The 19417-nt window shown below is 57.2% G+C and overlaps 1 protein-coding gene across 1 annotated transcript; it reads left to right on the forward strand.

The window, feature by feature from the left end:
• Nucleotides 1-239: 239 nt before the first annotated feature.
• shisa7a (shisa family member 7a) lies at nucleotides 240-19061 on the forward strand. Its single transcript, XM_088619683.1, has 6 exons — nucleotides 240-689; nucleotides 4190-7187; nucleotides 8736-8890; nucleotides 9985-10050; nucleotides 12378-12566; nucleotides 13499-19061. Exons 2-6 carry the CDS (start codon nucleotides 6547-6549, stop codon nucleotides 14293-14295), a joined length of 1848 nt encoding a protein of 615 aa, XP_088475809.1. The 5' UTR covers nucleotides 240-689; nucleotides 4190-6546; the 3' UTR covers nucleotides 14296-19061.
• Nucleotides 19062-19417: the final 356 nt, after the last annotated feature.

The raw sequence follows: 19417 nt of genomic DNA on the forward strand, positions 1-19417 counted from the left end.
CATTGTGCGTTTGTGTTGCGCTGTTTTCAGTCCTCAGCTCATCGCTCACCGAGAGTGTGTGTAAGAGCCTATTATCTAACCCATCGCACCGCCCCTTTCCCCCTCCGCCCGCCCCCCGCCGCCGCGGCCGACCAATCCGCCGCAGCCCCCGGCCCGGCCTGGGAATAAAGCTCGCCGGCGATTGGCCAGACGCCCCGCCGCTCCGCGGGCCCGGCGGCCAATGGCGGCGCTCGACGGCGGTGGCGGAGCCCAATGGGCGAGCGAGCGCTGTCGCCAGCGGACCCGAGCGAGCAGCTGTCGGATCTGCAGCCTCTCCGCCCGAACCGGATCCTGCCAGAGACACCGCGCGGACCCACGGACCCACGCCAGGCGCCACTCCACCGCGCTCCCACGACCCGAGCCGAGCCGAGCCGGAGAGCGGGGTTCGGCGGGCGGAACCCGGGGGTACAGGCAGCGCACAGCTCGCGGGGGTGCGGGTGCGTGTGCGCGCTCTTCTCTTTCTGCCTATTTTTTTTGGGGGGGAGGGGGTGTGCGCGCGTGCGCGTGTACGTGGAGCCCCCTCTTCTGCTCCGAGCGGTAGCCCCCCCCCCGCCGGACAGGGGCCTCGGCTGAGATCTGGGGGTTCACGCGCGAGCGCAGAGGATGCCCCCGTCGGCCGCGCGCCCCCCGCGTGAGCGACAGCCCGACAGGTAGGAACAAAGACTGCTCTTCATCACTGTGGTGATCATCATCATCATCATCATCATCATTATCGTTATCATTATTATTGTTATTATTATTGTTATTTTTATCAGTCTTGTTATGGTTGGTTTTCGCGCGAGTCGGGGGCTTGACTCCTGGCGGGGACCGTGCACGTCAGTGCGCAGTCACGGCTGGACGGGGTGTACACGCGTGACGGGGGACACGCATGTTCTCTCCCCGCGCCCGCGCCGGATTTTGCCATTTCTGTCTGACACGAGCGCGGAACGCACACCCTCAGACACGCGCGGACACGGACACGCACACGCGTGCAGCCCGGCTCCGCTTGTCGCGGCTGTGGACGGCGAGTGTCGTGTGTGCGCGTGTACGCGTGGTGTACCCCCCTTCTCCCCTCCCCCACCGCCGTGTTCATAGTGAACATGCTGTGTGCACACACACACACTACCCACTGACACACTGACCCACTGACACACACAGTACACACCCAGTACACACACAGTACACACCCAGTACACACACACACTACCCACTGACACACTGACCCACTGACACACACAGTACACACCCAGTACACACACAGTACACACCCAGTACACACACACACTACCCACTGACACACTGACCCACTGACACACACAGTACACACACACACTACCCACTGACACACTGACCCACTGACACACACAGTACACACACACACACACACTACCCACTGACACACTGACACACTCAGTACACACACACACTCTACCCACTGACACACACAGTACACACCCAGTACACACACACACACTACCCACTGACACACACAGCACACACAGTATAAACACACACTGACAAACAGAGCACACACACTCTACTCACTGACACACTGACACACACAGTACACACACACTGTACACACTATAACACCCTGACACAAACACACCCACAGACACACAGTACACACGCGCCCAGTGACACACACTGTACACACTGACACACACACGGTTCTCTTTCTCACATACACACACGCACCCCAGGGAGACGTCTCTCTCTCTCTCTCACACACACACACACACACACACACACACACACACACACACACACACACACACACACACACACACGCACTCCAGAGAGACGGCTCTCCCTCTCACACACACACACTTCAGAGAGACAGCTCTTTTTCACAGATCTCTGATGGGGAGGGGTGTTCATGTGAAGTTACAGAGGAGCTGGACTGAGTGTCTCTCCAGTATCTCCAGCTCTGATGGGGAGGGGTGTTCATGTGAAGTTACAGAGGAGCTGGACTGAGTGTCTCTCCAGTATCTCCAGCTCTGATGGGGAGGGGTGTTCATGTGAAGTTACAGAGGAGCTGGACTGAGTGTCTCTCCAGTATCTCCTGCTCTGATGGGGAGGGGTGTTCATGTGAAGTTACAGAGGAGCTGGACTGAGTGTCTCTCCAGTATCTCCAGCTCTGATGGGGAGGGGTGTTCATGTGAAGTTACAGAGGGGCTGGACTGAGTGTCTCTCCAGTATCTCCTGCTCTGATGTGGAGGGGTGTTCATGTGAAGTTACAGAGGAGCTGGACTGAGTGTCTCTCCAGTATCTCCAGCTCTGATGGGGAGGGGTGTTCATGTGAAGTTACAGAGGAGCTGGACTGAGTGTCTCTCCAGTATCTCCAGCTCTGATGGGGAGGGGTGTTCATGTGAAGTTACAGAGGAGCTGGACTGAGTGTCTCTCCAGTATCTCCTGCTCTGATGGGGAGGGGTGTTCATGTGAAGTTACAGAGGGGCTGGACTGAGTGTCTCTCCAGTATCTCCAGCTCTGATGGGGAGGGGTGTTCATGTGAAGTTACAGAGGAGCTGGACTGAGTGTCTCTCCAGTATGTCCAGCTCTGATGGGGAGGGGTGTTCATGTGAAGTTACAGAGGAGCTGGACTGAGTGTCTCTCCAGTATCTCCTGTTCTGATGGGGAGGGGTGTTCATGTGAAGTTACAGAGGAGCTGGACTGAGTGTCTCTCCAGTATCTCCTGCTCTGATGGGGAGGAGTGTTCATGTGAAGTTACAGAGGAGCTGGACTGAGTGTCTCTCCAGTATCTCCTGCTCTGATGGGGAGGGGTGTTCATGTGAAGTTACAGAGGAGCTGGACTGAGTGTCTCTACAGTATCTCCAGCCGATATGTGTTTAAGAATCAGCTAGGGGAAATCGATGAGCTTCTATCTTCCAAACAGGCTGGAGGGGCCAAATGTTCTTCAAATCACTTTGCTTCGTCAAATTACAATAAGCTGCTTCTTCATGGTTTTTCAAGTGCATTTCAGAGAAAAACTGAACAATCTCTCTCTCCCACACTGCCTCTCTCTCTCGCCCACTCACATCTCCCTCTCTCTGCGTGAAGCCACTGTCTTCTTCTGCACAGGTCTCTTAGTAACGGACTGCAGTCAGTGTTCCTGTGCTGTAGTGTCCAGTCAGTCGGTGTCTCTGTGCTGTAGTGTCAAATAACAGTCTGGATTCCAGGTGTGTGTGTGTATACAGTGTGTCCAGTAAGAGTCTGGACTCCAGGTGTGTGTGTGTGTATACAGTGTGTCCAGTAAGAGTCTGGACTCCAGGTGTGTGTGTGTATACAGTGTGTCCAGTAAGAGTCTGGACTCCAGGTGTGTGTGTGTATATACAGTGTGTCCAGTAAGAGTCTGGACTCCAGGTGTGTGTGTGTGTATACAGTGTGTCCAGTAAGAGTCTGGACTCCAGGTGTGTGTGTGTGTACAGTGTGTCCAGTAAGAGTCTGGACTCCAGGTGTGTGTGTGTGTATACAGTGTGTCCAATAAGAGTCTGGAATCCAGGTGTGTGTGTATACAGTGTGTCCAGTAAGAGTCTGGACTCCAGGTGTGTGTGTATACAGTGTGTCCAGTAAGAGTCTGGAATCCAGGTGTGTGTGTGTGTATACAGTGTGTCCAGTAAGAGTCTGGACTCCAGGTGTGTGTGTGTGTATGCAGTGTGTCCAGTAAGAGTCTGGACTCCAGGTGTGTGTGTGTGTACAGTGTGTCCAGTAAGAGTCTGGACTCCAGGTGTGTGTGTGTACAGTGTGTCCAGTAAGAGTCTGGAATCCAGGTGTGTGTGTGTATACAGTGTGTCCAGTAAGAATCTGGACTTCAGGTGTGTGTGTGTGTATACAGTGTGTCCAGTAAGAGTCTGGACTCCAGGTGTGTGTGTATATACAGTGTGTCCAGTAAGAGTCTGGACTCCAGGTGTGTGTGTATACAGTGTGTCCAGTAAGAGTCTTGACTCTGTGTGTGTGTGTGTGTGTGTGTGTGTGTGTGTGTGTGTGTGTGTGTGTGTGTGTGTGTGTGTGTGTGTGTGTTCACAGTGTGTGTACAGTGTCTAACATTGTGTGCCCAGTGTTTTGTTGGTAGACACACTCCCTGGTCTGTGTGTGGTGCAGTATTTTGTCCAGCTTCTGTATTCCTGAAACTCTCTTTGACATTCAGTCTTCTTGTCTCTCTTTTCTGCAGAATTCCTAGAATCCTCTGTTTTTTCCCGGAGGGGAGGACATCTTGGTCTCCGAGGCTGTGCCGCCTGGAGGTACCTGGAGGAATTTCCGCCTGGCTGCAGTGAGATTGAGCCGAGGAGATAGATCTGTGTTCTGGGCAGGCGGTAGTTGTGGATTGGTCTTCTTCCTTCAGCCCTCGATTGCGAAAGAGGCCGGGGAATAGGGGGAGTAGGACCGCCTCGGATGTCTCCCTAAAACCAAATAAGGGAGTTGATTAGGAGAAAGGACAAGACTCAGATCCGAACACCAGGATACATGTCCAATACCGGCAAATAAAGAATAAGAATACTGACCCAGCTTCTCCCGGAGAGAGGAGCCACACCCAGAGTCCCCTGCGCCTCCTCGGTCAGCCAATCCGCTCCCACCACCGGTCTCTCCATCAGCCAATCAGACAGCATCTGCCCGAGCGCCAGTGCCTCCGCCGCCAGCTGCAGTTCCCCTGCCGAGCCTGAGCCACGCGAGGGGGCGCTGTTTCTCGGCCCAACGCGTCGTCATTCCTTCTCTCTGGGACAGAGTTACGCTGCCGCTGAGTTCGGAAGTAGCGCGCTGCAAATTCTCGGGATCCTCGCGCTCCAGGGTGCGCAGCACTGCCGAGCCCTTCCCCTTGACGTCTCCTTCATCGGCGTGGGACGTTCCGGGTTGGTGTCACTGGGCAGGGAGATGGTCAGTCCAGCGGCCCGCTGAAGACTGGTTCTTTACCGATTCATTGATAGCCCAGCCCGTCAGAGGAGCAGTCTGCGGCTGTCTTCACCGATACAGCGGTGAGATCTGGGATACCGGGAGCAGCCCAGAGGCTGGATGACCGGGATCATATTGTAGCCGGTCTGTCGCTGCGGATTCCTGGGATCCTCTCCTTCGGGATGGGTCCCGCTGTCGTCCTTGTCGTTTCCAGAGCGCCGAGCGGCGAGGAGTCCAGAGAGAGGACTGCCCTGCCCCCTCGGGGTCCCGCGAGCCCTTGAGCACGGACTGCGGGAATCGGGAGCAATCCGGGATAGTCCCGCCCCGAGACAGGAGAGGAGACGGGTCTCTTGGCATCGCCGCTCCTCGCCCACCAATGGGCCCTGCCGCGACGCTCACGGGTATCGGAGGGCGCTCGGGCCCACGTGCTGGGGTTTAACAGCAGGGGCTCCCCTGTTTCTCCGAGCTGAGGGCGCCTGTGTCCAGTTCTCTCTCTCGGCACCCCCGCCGGTCGGCACGCGCAGTTCACAGACACGTTTACAGCACCAGGTCCTGAGGGACGGAGCTTCACGTGGGGCCACAAGGGGGGACGAGTTTTACAACAACATTCATTTTTCTTTATTTAGACGGGTTCCCCACACACACACTTCGCAGAACACTCACGCACGTGCACACCCCTCAGTGCACTCACGTTCACGCCCCTCAGTGCACTCACGAGCACGCCCCTTAGTGCACTCACATTCACACCTTACAATACACTCATGAGCACACCCCTTAGTGCACTCACGAGCACGCCCCTTAGTGCACTCACACACGTGCACGCCCCTCAGTACACTCACGTGCACGCCCCTGAATACACTCATGTGCACGCCCCTCAGTACACTCACACACGTGCACGCCCCTCGTTACACACTCAGGTGCCTCTGACGCTCTGTTAAAGTTTACACCGACTCCTGAAGTTTACAGCGGGCTTCTCCACCAACACGCCGCCCCTGCCCCTCCTGGAGCCCGGGGCTTCGGAGAGCCGCAACGTTTACAGGACTTTCCACAGGGAGCCCTGCCCTGTGGAGAGAGCTCAGGTGAGGAGGAGGACGAGGAGGGCGGTCGAGCTGTCCCCCGTACACCTCTTTTTCTCCTCCTTATAAAGAAGAAACTTGAATATCACAGTGCCATCAGCGGCTCGATCACGGTTCCGGAGGGCTGTCTGTCTTCGGCCCCGAGCAGAGGCCTCCCGCCCAGCGACTAGCGGACACGCTGCCCCCTGGTGTTCGGGTCCCGCATCTGCAGCCAGTTCCGCAGCCAGAGACAGGAAGTGGGTGTCGCGCCATTGCTGTTATCTCTGACGGTCGAGGGCTGGAGAAACGGAGATGCCCGGACACAGATAAGGAAGAAGAGACACCAGTGTTCGGATTTCCCGGCAGGGTTTGCCAAACAGCCAGGGGAACGCCTGGACTCCTGAGCTCCAGCCGAGCCTGAAACTTTGACACGCAGAAAAAGTCTCGTTTGCTGCTGCCTTTGCGTTTTTTGTTTTGTTTTCCGTTTTGACCAGAAACCTCAGCGCCTGGAAAAACCCAGAGCTGCTGCCTGCAGCCGCTGCCAGATCCAGTTAAACTGCCATAAAGCCGACCGACCCGTCCCACAATGCACTGCCCCCCGGCCTGCCTCCTCTTCCTCCTGCTGCTGCCCGCCCCGGCCAGGCCGGCGACAGCCACGGAGCGGCCCGGCCCCCCCCGCCGCGGGCCCGCCGCCGCCCCGCCGCCGCCGCCGCCGCCCCGCGACCGGCGCCCCGCCCCGGAGACGCCGCCCCGGCCGCAGGCGCAGGTGCGTCTGGCCGAGAACCTGACGGCGGACGCGCTGAGGCCGCCGCTGGGGGCGGCCCAGGTGGCGCCGCCGCAGGACCGCACCGAGCCGGACGTGTGCCGCGGCTACTACGACGTGATGGGCCAGTTCGACGGCACCTTCAACTGCTCCCAGGGCAGCTTCGTGTACTGCTGCGGCACCTGCCACTACCGTTTCTGCTGCCAGCAGCTCAGCCGCCGGCTCAACCAGCAGTCCTGCACCAACTACGACTCCCCCGAGTGGGCCAAGACGCCGCAGTCCACCACGCCGCCGCCCGGCCAGCGGCCCGACCCCGACTTCGACCCGCTGCGCCAGCAGGCCAACAGCACGGTCTACGTCATCGGCGGCGTCATCTCCTTCACGCTGGCCGTGGCCGTGGGCATCAAGGTGGCCTTCCACAAGGCCTCGCGCCGGCCCCGGCACCGCGACATCCACGTGCCCAGGTGGGGCGGCGGGCCGCGCGTCCGGCTGTGTGTCCTCCCCCAGTGTCTGACTGTCTGACTGTGTGTCCTCTCCCAGTGTCCGGCTGTGTGACCTCCACCAGTGTCTGACTGTCCGTCCTCCCCCAGTGTCCGGCTTTGTGTCCTCCCCCAGTGTCTGACTGTCCGGCTGTGTGTCCTCCCCCAGTGTCTGACTGTCCGGCTGTGTGTCCTCTCCCAGTGTCTGACTGTCCGTCCTCCCCCAGTGTCCGGCTGTGTGTCCTCCCCCAGTGTCTGACTGTCCGTCCTCCCCCAGTGTCCGGCTTTGTGTCCTCCCCCAGTGTCTGACTGTCCGGCTGTGTGTCCTCCCCCAGTGTCTGACTGTCTGACTGTGTGTCCTCTCCCAGTGTCCGGCTGTGTGTCCTCCCCCAGTGTCTGACTGTCCGTCCTCCCCCAGTGTCCGGCTTTGTGTCCTCCCCCAGTGTCTGACTGTCCGGCTGTGTGTCCTCCCCCAGTGTCTGACTGTCCGTCCTCCCCCAGTGTCCGGCTGTGTGTCCTCTCCCAGTTTCTGACTGTCCATCCTCCCCCAGTGTCTGACTGTCTGACTGTCCGTCCTCTCCCAGTGTCTGACTGTCTGACTGTGTGTCCTCTCCCAGTGTCTGACTGTCCGTCCTCCCCCAGCGTCCGGCTGTGTGTCCTCTCCCAGTGTCTGACTGTCCGGCTATGTGTCCTCTCCCAGTGTCTGACTGTCTGACTGTGTGTCCTCTCCCAGTGTCTGACTGTCCGTCCTCCCCCAGTGTCTGGCTGTGTGTCCTCTCCCAGTGTCTGACTGTCCATCCTCCCCCAGTGTCCGGCTGTGTGTCCTCTCCCAGTGTCTGACTGTCTGGCTGTGTGTCCTCTCCCAGTTTCTGACTGTCCATCCTCCCCCAGTGTCTGACTGTCTGACTGTCTGTCCTCCCCCAGTGTCTGACTGTCTGACTGTCCGTCCTCCCCCAGTGTCCGGCTGTGTGTCCTCTCCCAGTGTCTGACTGTCCGTCCTCCCCCAGTGTCCGGCTGTGTGTCCTCTCCCAGTGTCTGACTGTCCATCCTCCCCCAGTGTCCGGCTGTGTGTCCACCCCCAGTGTCTGACTGTTCGACTGTGTGTCCTCTCTCAGTGTCTGACTGTCCGGCTGTGTGACCTCCCCCAGTGACTGACTGTCTGGTTGTCCTCTCCCAGTGTCTGACTGTCCAACTGTGTGACCTCCCCCAGTGTCCAACTGTGTGACCTCCCCCAGTGTCCAACTGTCCGTCCTCCCCCAGTGTCTGACTGTCTGGTTGTCCTCTTCCAGTGTCCGACTGTCCGGCTGTGTGTCCTCTCCCAGTGTCCGACTGTCCGACTGTGTGACAACCCCCAGCATCCAGCTGTGTGACCTCCCCCAGTGTCTGAGTGTCCGACTGTCCGTCCTCCCCCACGTGAGACTGACAGTGTCTATGTGTTGACACCTCGTGCGATTCCTGGGACAGAACTACAGAAGTGTGGGTACAGCGTGTCTCTGTGTGGGTGACCCTGGGTCGTCTGTCTCCTGTCGTCAGGGCGCTGGTGGATATTCTGCGTCACCAGTCCAGCCCAGTCCAGCAGGGTGAACGGAACAACAGTACGGTTCTGGGCTCCTCCAACACCGACTCCGGGACCAGCCGCCCCCCCAAGAACCTCTACGCCCCCGTCATGCAGAGCAAAGACAACCGCAGTACGTGCTACAGCCGGACACAGGCTCTACAGTTAGATACAGACAGTACAGCCGGACACAGGCTCTACAGTTAGATACAGACAGTACAGTCGGACACAGGCTCTACAGTTAGATACAGACAGTACAGTTGGACACAGGCTCTACAGTTAGATACAGGCAGTACAGTTGGACACAGGCTCTACAGTTAGATACAGACAGTACAGCCGGACACAGGCTCTACAGTTAGATACAGGCAGTACAGCCGGACACAGGCTCTACAGTTAGATACAGACAGTACAGTTGGACACAGGCTCTACAGTTAGATACAGACAGTACAGTTGGACACAGGCTCTACAGTTAGATACAGACAGTACAGCCGGACACAGGCTCTACAGTTAGATACAGGCAGTACAGCCGGACACAGGCTCTACAGTTAGATACAGACAGTACAGTTGGACACAGGCTCTACAGTTAGATACAGACAGTACAGTTGGACACAGGCTCTACAGTTAGATACAGACAGTACAGTTGGACACAGGCTCTACAGTTAGATACAGACAGTACAGCCGGACACAGGCTCTACAGTTAGATACAGGCAGTACAGCCGGACACAGGCTCTACAGTTAGATACAGACAGTACAGCCGGACACAGGCTCTACAGTTAGATACAGACAGTACAGTCGGACACAGGCTCTATAGTTAGATACAGACAGTACAGCCGGACACAGGCTCTACAGTTAGATACAGGCAGTACAGTTGGACACAGGCTCTACAGTTAGATACAGACAGTACAGCCGGACACAGGCTCTACAGTTAGATACAGACAGTACAGCTGGACACAGGCTCTACAGTTAGATACAGACAGTACAGCCGGACACAGACAGTACAGCCGGACACAGGCTCTACAGTTAGATACAGACAGTACAGTTGGACACAGGCACTATAGTTGCACACAGATAGTGCAGGCAGTACAGTTGTACACAAGCACTCTAGTCAGATCAAGCCAGTAGTTTTGGATACGGGCAGCACAGTTAGACACAGACAGTAAAATCACACAATCTGAACCAAGCAGTGCAGTGCCTGCTGGGAGCCTGATGGTTGTTTTATTTCTCCAGTTGGGAATCTCCACCACAATTTTATCCACCTGTCTGGTTCCAGCCCCAAGCACACAGCTACAATCGGTAAGACAGCACAGACTGCCTGTATCTGTGTGCCTCTGTGTGTCTGCAGTATGTTGCAAGAAATTAGTTTTACTTCTTTATTGTTTTTTAACATTCATTTCATAAACATTATGCATTATGTGTGAGCTGTAGTGTGGTCAGTGTATTAACCCTGTGTGGTCAGTGTGTGAGCTGTAGTGTGGTCAGTGTATTAACCCTGTGCGGTCAGCGTGTGAGCTGTAGTGTGGTCAGTGTATTAACCCTGTGTGGTCAGTGTGTGAGCTGTAGTGCGGTCAGTGTATTAACCCTGTGCGGTCAGTGTGTGAGCTGTAGTGTGGTCAGTGTATTAACCCTGTGCGGTCAGTGTGTGAGCTGTAGTGTGGTCAGTGTATTAACCCTGTGTGGTCAGTGTGTGAGCTGTAGTGTGGTCAGTGTATTAACCCTGTGCGGTCAGTGTGTGAGCTGTAGTGTGGTCAGTGTATTAACCCTGTGTGGTCAGTGTGTGAGCTGTAGTGTGGTCAGTGTATTAACCCTGTGCGGTCAGCGTGTGAGCTGTAGTGTGGTCAGTGTATTAACCCTGTGTGGTCAGTGTGTGAGCTGTAGTGTGGTCAGTATATTAACCCTGTGCGGTCAGCGTGTGAGCTGTAGTGTGGTCAGTGTATTAACCCTGTGCGGTCAGTGTGTGAGCTGTAGTGCGGTCAGTGTATTAACCCTGTCTGGTCAGTGTGTGAGCTGTAGTGCGGTCAGTATATTAACCCTGTGCGGTCAGTGTGTGAGCTGTAGTGCGGTCAGTGTATTAACCCTGTGTGGTCAGTGTGTGAGCTGTAGTGCGGTCAGTGTATTAACCCTGTGCGGTCAGTGTGTGAGCTGTAGTGCGGTCAGTGTATTAACCCTGTGCGGTCAGTGTGTGAGCTGTAGTGCGGTCAGTGTATTAACCCTGTGCGGTCAGTTTGTGAGCTGTAGTGTGGTCAGTGTATTAACCCTGTGTGGTCAGTGTGTGAGCTGTAGTGTGGTCAGTGTATTAACCCTGTGTGGTCAGTGTGTGAGCTGTAGTGTGGTCAGTATATTAACCCTGTGTGGTCAGTGTGTGAGCTGTAGTGTGGTCAGTGTATTAACCCTGTGCGGTCAGTGTGTGAGCTGTAGTGTGGTCAGTATATTAACCCTGTGTGGTCAGTGTGTGAGCTGTAGTGTGGTCAGTATATTAACCCTGTGCGGTCAGCGTGTGAGCTGTAGTGTGGTCAGTATATTAACCCTGTGTGGTCAGTGTGTGAGCTGTAGTGTGGTCAGTGTATTAACCCTGTGTGGTCAGTGTGTGAGCTGTAGTGTGGTCAGTGTATTAACCCTGTGTGGTCAGTGTGTGAGCTGTAGTGTGGTCAGTGTATTAACCCTGTGCGGTCAGTGTATTAACCCTGTGCGGTCAGCGTGTGAGCTGTAGTGCGGTCAGTGTATTAACCCTGTGCGGTCAGTGTATTAACCCTGTGTGGTCAGTGTGTGAGCTGTAGTGTGGTCAGTATATTAACCCTGTGTGGTCAGTGTGTGAGCTGTAGTGTGGTCAGTGTATTAACCCTGTGTGGTCAGTGTGTGAGCTGTAGTGTGGTCAGTGTATTAACCCTGTGCGGTCAGTGTGTGAGCTGTAGTGCGGTCAGTGTGTGAGCTGTAGTGTAGTCAGTGTATTAACCCTGTGCGGTCAGTGTGTGAGCTGTAGTGCGGTCAGTGTATTAACCCTGTGTGGTCAGTTTGTGAGCTGTAGTGTGGTCAGTATATTAAACCTGTGCGGTCAGTGTGTGAGCTGTAGTGTGGTCAGTATATTAACCCTGTGCGGTCAGTGTGTGAGCTGTAGTGCGGTCAGTGTGTGAGCTGTAGTGTGGTCAGTATATTAACCCTGTGCGGTCAGTGTGTGAGCTGTAGTGTGGTCAGTGTATTAACCCTGTGTGGTCAGTGTGTGAGCTGTAGTGTGGTCAGTGTATTAACCCTGTGCGGTCAGTGTGTGAGCTGTAGTGTGGTCAGTGTATTAACCCTGTGTGGTCAGTGTGTGAGCTGTAGTGTGGTCAGTGTATTAACCCTGTGTGGTCAGTGTGTGAGCTGTAGTGTGGTCAGTGTATTAACCCTGTGTGGTCAGTGTGTGAGCTGTAGTGTGGTCAGTGTATTAACCCTGTCTGGTCAGTGTGTGAGCTGTAGTGTGGTCAGTATATTAACCCTGTGTGGTCAGTGTGTGAGCTGTAGTGCGGTCAGTGTGTGAGCTGTAGTGTGGTCAGTGTATTAACCCTGTGTGGTCAGTGTGTGAGCTGTAGTGTGGTCAGTGTATTAACCCTGTGCGGTCAGTGTATTAACCCTGTGCTGCTGTGCAGAGCGTGTGCCGAGGATGAATAACGCCCAGCTGGCCTCCTCAGGGACTCTGCTGTCCAGCAAACACAACAACACCTCCTCCCCGCACCCCTCGTTCTCCCACTCCTTCCACAACCTGGCCCAGCTGCCCCCCTCCTACGAGAGCGCGGTCAAGCCCGAGATCAATCGCTACTGCTCCCTCAAGAGGCTGGGTGAGTCCCTGTGCCTGTGGTCAGTGTCAGACTGTGGTCAGTGTCTGTCTGCGGGGTCAGTGAGTGTGTGGTCAGTGTGTCTGTGTGGTCAGTGTCTGTCTGTGGGGTCAGTGAGTGTGTGGTCAGTGAGTGAGTGTGGTCACTGTGTATGGTCAGTGTGTGTTGGGGTCAGTGAGTGTGGTCAGTGAGTGTGTGGTCAGTGTGTCTGTGTGTTCAGTGTCTGTCTGCGGGGTCAGTGAGTGTGGGGTCAGTGAGTGTGTGTGTGGTCAGTGTGTGTGTGTGGTCGGTGTCTGTCTGTGGGGTCAGTGAGTGTGTGGTCAGTGTCTGCGGGGTCAGTGAGTGTGTGGTCAGTGAGTGAGTGTGGTCACTGTGTATGGTCAGTGTGTGTTGGGGTCAGTGAGTGTGGTCAGTGAGTGTGTGGTCAGTGTGTCTGTGTGTTCAGTGTCTGTCTGCGGGGTCAGTGAGTGTGTGGTCAGTGAGTGTGTGTGTGTGGTCAGTGAGTGTGTGGTCAGTGTGTGTGGTCAGTGTGTGTGTGTGGTCAGTGTGTGTGGTCAGTGAGTGTGTGTCAGACTGTGGTCAGTGTGTGTCTGTGGTCAGTGTGTGTGGTCAGTGAGTGAGTGTGTGGTCAGTGGGTGTGGTCAGTGAGTGTGTGTCAGACTGTGGTCAGTGTGTGTGTGTGTGGTCAGTCAGTGTGGTCAGTGAGTGTGTGTGGTCAGTGAGTGTGTGGTCAGTGAGTGTGTGTGTGGTCAGTCAGTGTGGTCAGTGTGTGTGGTCAGTGAGTGTCTGTGTGGTCAGTCAGTGTGGTCAGTGTGTGTGGTCAGTGAGTGTGTGTGTGGTTAGTCAGTGTGGTCAGTGAGTGTGTGTGTGGTCAGTCTGTGTGGTCAGTGACTATGAGGTCAGTGAGTGTCCCTCTCTCTCTGCCCCCCACACAGAGAAGGACCTGGATGATTATTCGGGGTACTACACCTCCAAGCGGCGCCCCAACAACGCCCCGCCCTCCTTCCACTCCTCCCAGCACCACCTGCACTGGGGGGGCGACTACACCCTGGGGGCGCGGGGCACCCTGCCCCTGCACGCCTCGCGGCCGCGCCTGCACCCCCAGGGGCCGCCGCCGACCCCCAACCCCTACCCGCTGCCCCCCGCAGAGCCGCCGCGGCGCGTCATGTCGCAGGAGCAGCTGCTGGCGGGCGAGGGCGGCACCCTGGCCCGCCTGTCCAAGAACCAGCAGCACCAGGCCTGCCGGGCCATGGGCAAGGCCAGCGGGGGCCCCGGGGGGCCCGGCGGGGCCACGCAGACCCTGCGCCGCTCCCAGGAGCGCCTGCTCATGTCGCCGGACCGGCTGGGGGGCCTGGCGGGCCCCGGCGCGGGCACCACGCCCACCCTGCCCCGCCTCGGCCACCCGCAGAAGGCGCAGTCCCAGCAGAACGTGTGCGCAACGCCCTCGCTCGACCGCCACCACATGATCAAGATGAACTCGCACCCCAGCTCGGGCCGGGAGCAGGGCGCGGGGGCGGGCGGCGGCGCGCCGGGCGGGCACGGGGCCCTGGCCTGGGGCGAGGGCCCGGCCACCGGCACCCTGGGGGGCCACAGCGCCCGGCGCATGGCCTTCGCCGCCAAGAGGCAGAACACCATCGAGCAGCTGCACTTCATCCCCGGGGGCGGGGGCGGGGGCGGGGGGGGCGGGGCGCAGGGCCTGCGCACTGGGAGCAAGAATGAGGTGACAGTGTGAGGGGGGGGGGAGATCGCCGGGGGGGGCAGGAGAGGCGATTCTCCGGGTGTCTAAACCTGACCAGTCTGCCATATACTTCTACTGAACCTGCCATACAACTGAGAGAGAGAGGAGAGAGACAGGAGAGAGACAGGAGAGAGACAGGAGAGAGAGGGGAGAGAGAGAGGAGAGAGAGGGGGGAGAGAGACAGGAGAGAGAGGGGGGAGAGAGACAGGAGAGAGACAGGAGAGAGAGGGGGGAGAGAGGAGAGAGAGGGGAGAGAGACAGGAGAGAGAGGGGAGAGAGACAGGAGAGAGGGGGGCCAGAGAGAGGGGAGAGAGGGGAGAGAGAGGAGAGAGAGAGGGGAGAGAGGGGAGAGAGAGAGGAGAGAGAGAGGAGAGAGAGGGGGGAGAGAGACAGGAGAGAGAGGGGGGAGAGAGACAGGAGAGAGACAGGAGAGAGAGGGGGGAGAGAGGAGAGAGAGGGGAGAGAGACAGGAGAGAGAGGGGAGAGAGACAGGAGAGAGGGGGGACAGAGAGAGGGGAGAGAGGGGAGAGAGAGGAGAGAGAGAGGGGAGAGAGGGGAGAGAGAGAGGAGAGAGGAGAGAGAGGGGGGAGAGAGGAGAGAGAAAGGGGAGAGAGGGGAGAGAGACAGGAGAGAGAGGGGGGAGAGAGACAGGAGAGAGACAGGATAGAGGGGGGACAGAGAGAGGAGAGAGAGGGGGGAGAGAGACAGGAGAGAGGGGAGAGAGGGGAGAGAGGGGAGAGAGAGGAGAGAGAGAGGGGAGAGAGGGGAGAGAGAGAGGAGAGAGGAGAGAGAGGGGGGAGAGAGGAGAGAGAAAGGGGAGAGAGGGGAGAGAGACAGGAGAGAGACAGGAGAGAGAGGGGGGAGAGAGGGGGGAGAGAGAGGAGAGAGGAGAGAGAGGGGAGAGAGAGGGGAGAGAGACAGGAGAGAGAGGGGGGAGAGAGAGAGGAGAGAGATGGGAGGGAGAGAGGAGAGAGAGAAGAGAGAGAGAGGGGAGAGAGGAGAGAGAGAGGGGAGAGGGGGGAGAGAGGAGAGAGATGGGAGAGAGAGAGAGGAGAAAGAGGGGGGAGAGAGAGACAGGGGAGGAGAGAGATGGGAGAGAGAGGAGAGAGAGAGGGAAGAGAGAGGTGAAGACAGGAAAAACAAACCTTTTGTTCACATTCGTTCGCGTGTTTTTTTTGTCAAATCGATTTCTAAGCAGATCTATTGAGCCATATTCCGCCAGCGGAGAGCGAGGGAGGGCTATCCGGCAAACCAGGGGCGGGGGGGGCCGGGCGAGGACAGGAAGGGGGCTGGACACACACAATCTCATACCTCTCGGGGATCGCCGATTGGGCAGCACAGCTGCCCTCCACGCACTGATTGGTTGACGCAGTTGCCAGTCATCCCTGGCTGGGACTTGTCCGCGGGTTTGATTGGGCGAGACATCTGCCTGTCAGGCGCTGCCTGTGCTGATTGGACTAGAGTGTACCGACTGGACTCGCTGGACCGGCGTTCGGGTATGAGCAAGGAATCTGAGTGGAAGAGAAGAGCTCTGGGGGACCTTTTTGTCATGGGCTTGGTGTGGCTCTGTCACACTCTGGACAGATCAGACGGGAGACGATTCCAGCGGCCAGTCGCTGGTTTCAGGGAATCTGATCGGACACGGCGCCGGAGAGCAGGACAGTGATCAGACACTGCCGCTGCCCCAGTGACCTGGTCAGCGGAATGTGTACGGTGCGATCCGGCGATTGGACGACGCGGCTGTCCGTTACAGCCCTCTGGAGCCCCGATTGGATGACGCGGCTGTCCGTCACAGCCCTCCGGAGCCCCGATTGGACGGGGGTTTGAGCGGGTCGTGCCAGTGACCGGACACTTGCACCTGATTGGACGGAGCCGCCCCGATCCTGCTGTCCGGGGGAGCTGATTGGACGAGGACTGGACAGCGTGAGTGTGACACTGTTTGCGCCGCTCAGCGCGGGTGCCGGTTTCTGCCCCCCTAAGACTCAGACTGACTCCTCCCCTTCCAGCAGGGGCCCCCGCCATGCTGGAGGGGTGTGGGGGTGTCCTCACGCAGCACAACCAAGGGCTAACACCCCAACTGTATAGGTACCCTGCATTTTCCACACACCCCTGTTTTCCATTTGGTACGGCCCAAGCAGTGTGATGTAGACTGTTCGTGGATGAGCCCATTCGACATGGGTAGGGGGGGGAGCTCTGGCTGTTTTCTGCAGGGGACAGGCGTCCGTCAGAGGGGAGAGTTTGGAGCTGCCCCCCCACCCCCCCCAACAGCGCAGATGGGCCAAGACTCGGATCATCAGCGTGTCTCAGACTCCGCGCGCCCGTCTCCCCTGCTGCAGCTTCAGCCTTGTTGTAACAGAGCCATGAAGAGTGGCTGTGGGTGGGGTTGGGGGGATTTCGGAAGGGTCCCCCTGTAAGAGGATCTCCATTCGGCCCCTCAAGCCCTTTGCCCTCATCCCCTCGGGGTGGAACGGCTGTTCCAGACACCCGCCACTCTCTGTGTAAAGAAGTGCCTCCCGTTCCCCCCCCTCCCGCCCTTAATCTCCTCCCGTGGTCGAGAGCTCGCTGGAGGAGAGGCGAGGGACCAGCTCCCCCCGCAGAGAAGACGCAGGAGGAAGAGCTGGGGGAGAAGAGAAAGAGGGCTCACACGCCTGGAATGGCCCGAGGCGTCCTGACCGAGACGCGCAGGGAGCAAGTGCCCGGGCCGAGTCCGGGGACCCGATTGGACGAGGGGTCCGCCGCTCGCCTCTCTCCGAGGACGTGATTGGCGCGGGCTTGCTGAGCAACTGGGCGGGCCGGCCGTCAGGGACCGCGCAACCAGCCAACCAGCTTCCTCCCTCTCCGTCTCCCTCCCGCCCCCTCGGCTGCTACCAGAAAGAGGATTGGCCGAAGGGATTCAGAAGAGGCGGGATTTCTGAACAGACAATCTTCCTGCACATTTTATGATGCTTACTTGTTCGTTATGGTCATTATTCTAATTCTAATTATTCTTCTTATTATTATTCATTACTAATATCATTCTGTTTAATTATTCTAATTATTATTATGGTTTTCATGTGGAATTTGGTTTTTAAATGTCCTGGTTTTAAATATTTGACTTTCTGATGAATTTTAATCTTTGTATCAAGAGCAAGCAAACAAAAAAAAAATTGGCTTGATGATGTCATGGCCGGGGTGACGATGTCACCCGGCCGACTGGATGATGTCACAGTGCGTGTGCATGTGTGTGTGTGCGTGTTGGAGACGGGGATATTGTGTTATGGAGGCCGAGCTGTAGGATCACAGCCCTGCTCTGGTGAGGATGAAGACAAGATAGTTCGAATTCAGCAGCAGGCATCTGTAAACAATCCCATCTGTAAGCATGGGCCAGTAACACCGAGCCACAGGTCTCACCAGGTGAGATTTCCAGACCTCCCACAGGGTTGTCAGTGTGTGTTTGTGTCTCTTCGAGTGTGAGTGTATTATGTGTGAGTGTCAGGGATCTGTGTCTGTGGTTGTGTATCATTGGTTGTGTGTGTGTGTATCAGTGATCGTGTATCGGTGGTTGTGTGGTTGTGTCTGGCTCTGCAGTGAGCAGGGGGAGGTGTATCAGTGGTTGTGTGTGTGTGTCAGTGGTTGTGTGGTTGTGTCTGGCTCTGCAGTGAACGGGAGAGGTGTGTCTCTGTGGTTGTGTGTATCAGTGGTTGTGTGGTTGTGTCTGGCTCTGCAGTGAGCAGGGGGGTGTGTCTCTGTGGTTGTGTGTATCAGTGGTTGTGTGGTTGTGTCTGGCTCTGCAGTGAGCAGGGGAGGTGTGTCTCTGTGGTTGTGTGTGTGTCAGTGGTTGTGTGGTTGTGTCTGGCTCTGCAGTGAACGGGAGAGGTGTGTCTCTGTGGTTGTGTGTGTATCAGTGGTTGTGTGGTTGTGTCTGGCTCTGCAGTGAGCAGGGGAGGTGTGTCTCTGTGGTTGTGTGTATCAGTGGTTGTGTGGTTGTGTCTGGCTCTGCAGTGAGCAGGGTGTGAGGACGACTGCAGTCCTGACAGGCCTCTGACCCAGAGCAGGTTTCTCTTCCCACACTCCTCCTCCAGTCTGCACACCGGTGCGCGCGTGTGCGTGTGCGTGTGTGTGTGTGAGAGTCGCTCTCTTCGGCATCTGAAACAGGAGTGGGGTTCGGCTCTCCAGTCGCCACGCTGAGCTCACTCCTCTTTTCAGTCATGTTTCTGGGGGGTGAGGAAGAGGAGGAGGGTAAGATCTGAACGCTCACGTGATGACAGCGAGGCAGACGCCCCGCCGTCCTGCTCGTAAGTCGTCTCGTTAGTCGTCTCGTTAGAGAGAGAGACTCGCAGCAGCTGTCCTGCTCACCTCTCCTCCCACCCTCTGTGTACAGAGCTGCCTCCTGTCTGTCAGAGCCCTCGTACCCCTGTGCAGCAGGGCTGTCCAGGCTGCTTCCCAGAGAATGTCCAGGTCCTAAGAGAGACGTGGGGGATCAGGGTTCGAGGCGCCTGCTCGGCAGAGGGGGGGCAGAGCTGGGAGCTCAGCGGGGGGGCGGGGCTCGTGTTTTCCAGCACGTGAGCCGGGAGGCGCTGGGGGGAGGGGCGTGGCGGGGCCTCCTCCAGGGGGGGCTGTGAGATGCCCTGTCCCGTGGGGGGGCTTCCAGCTCGATTGGTTTCATCCCAGAGAGCAGACTGGGGGGTCACTGCGCCCTGCCCCTGCCCCTCCCCCCACTCAAGAGCGCTCTTTTGTAAAATAATGACCAATTAATAAAAAAGAAAGTTTTTTTAATAAAATCCCTGCTGTGGTGTTGTTGTTAATATAGTTACACCTGTACACACTCACACCTGTAACTACACACACCTATACACACTCACACACCTGTAACTAAGCTTGCTGCTGGAAGAGGTGTTAGTGGGGCCAGCAGGGGGCGCTCACCCTGTGGTCCACGTGGGTCCTGATGCCCCAGTATAGTGACAGGGACACTATACTGTAAACAGGCGCTGTCCTTCGGATGAGACGTAAAACCGAGGTCCTGACTCTCTGCGTCATTAACAATCCCGGGGTGTTTCTTGAAAAGAGTAGGGGTGTAACCCCGGTGTCCTGGCCAAATTTCCCATTGGCCCTTACCAATCATGGCCTCCTAATAATC

This window comes from Lepisosteus platostomus, chromosome 25, assembly GCF_059453375.1.
Source record: "Lepisosteus platostomus isolate fLepPlt1 chromosome 25, fLepPlt1.hap1, whole genome shotgun sequence".
In the NCBI taxonomy this organism is placed as follows: domain Eukaryota; kingdom Metazoa; phylum Chordata; class Actinopteri; order Semionotiformes; family Lepisosteidae; genus Lepisosteus; species Lepisosteus platostomus.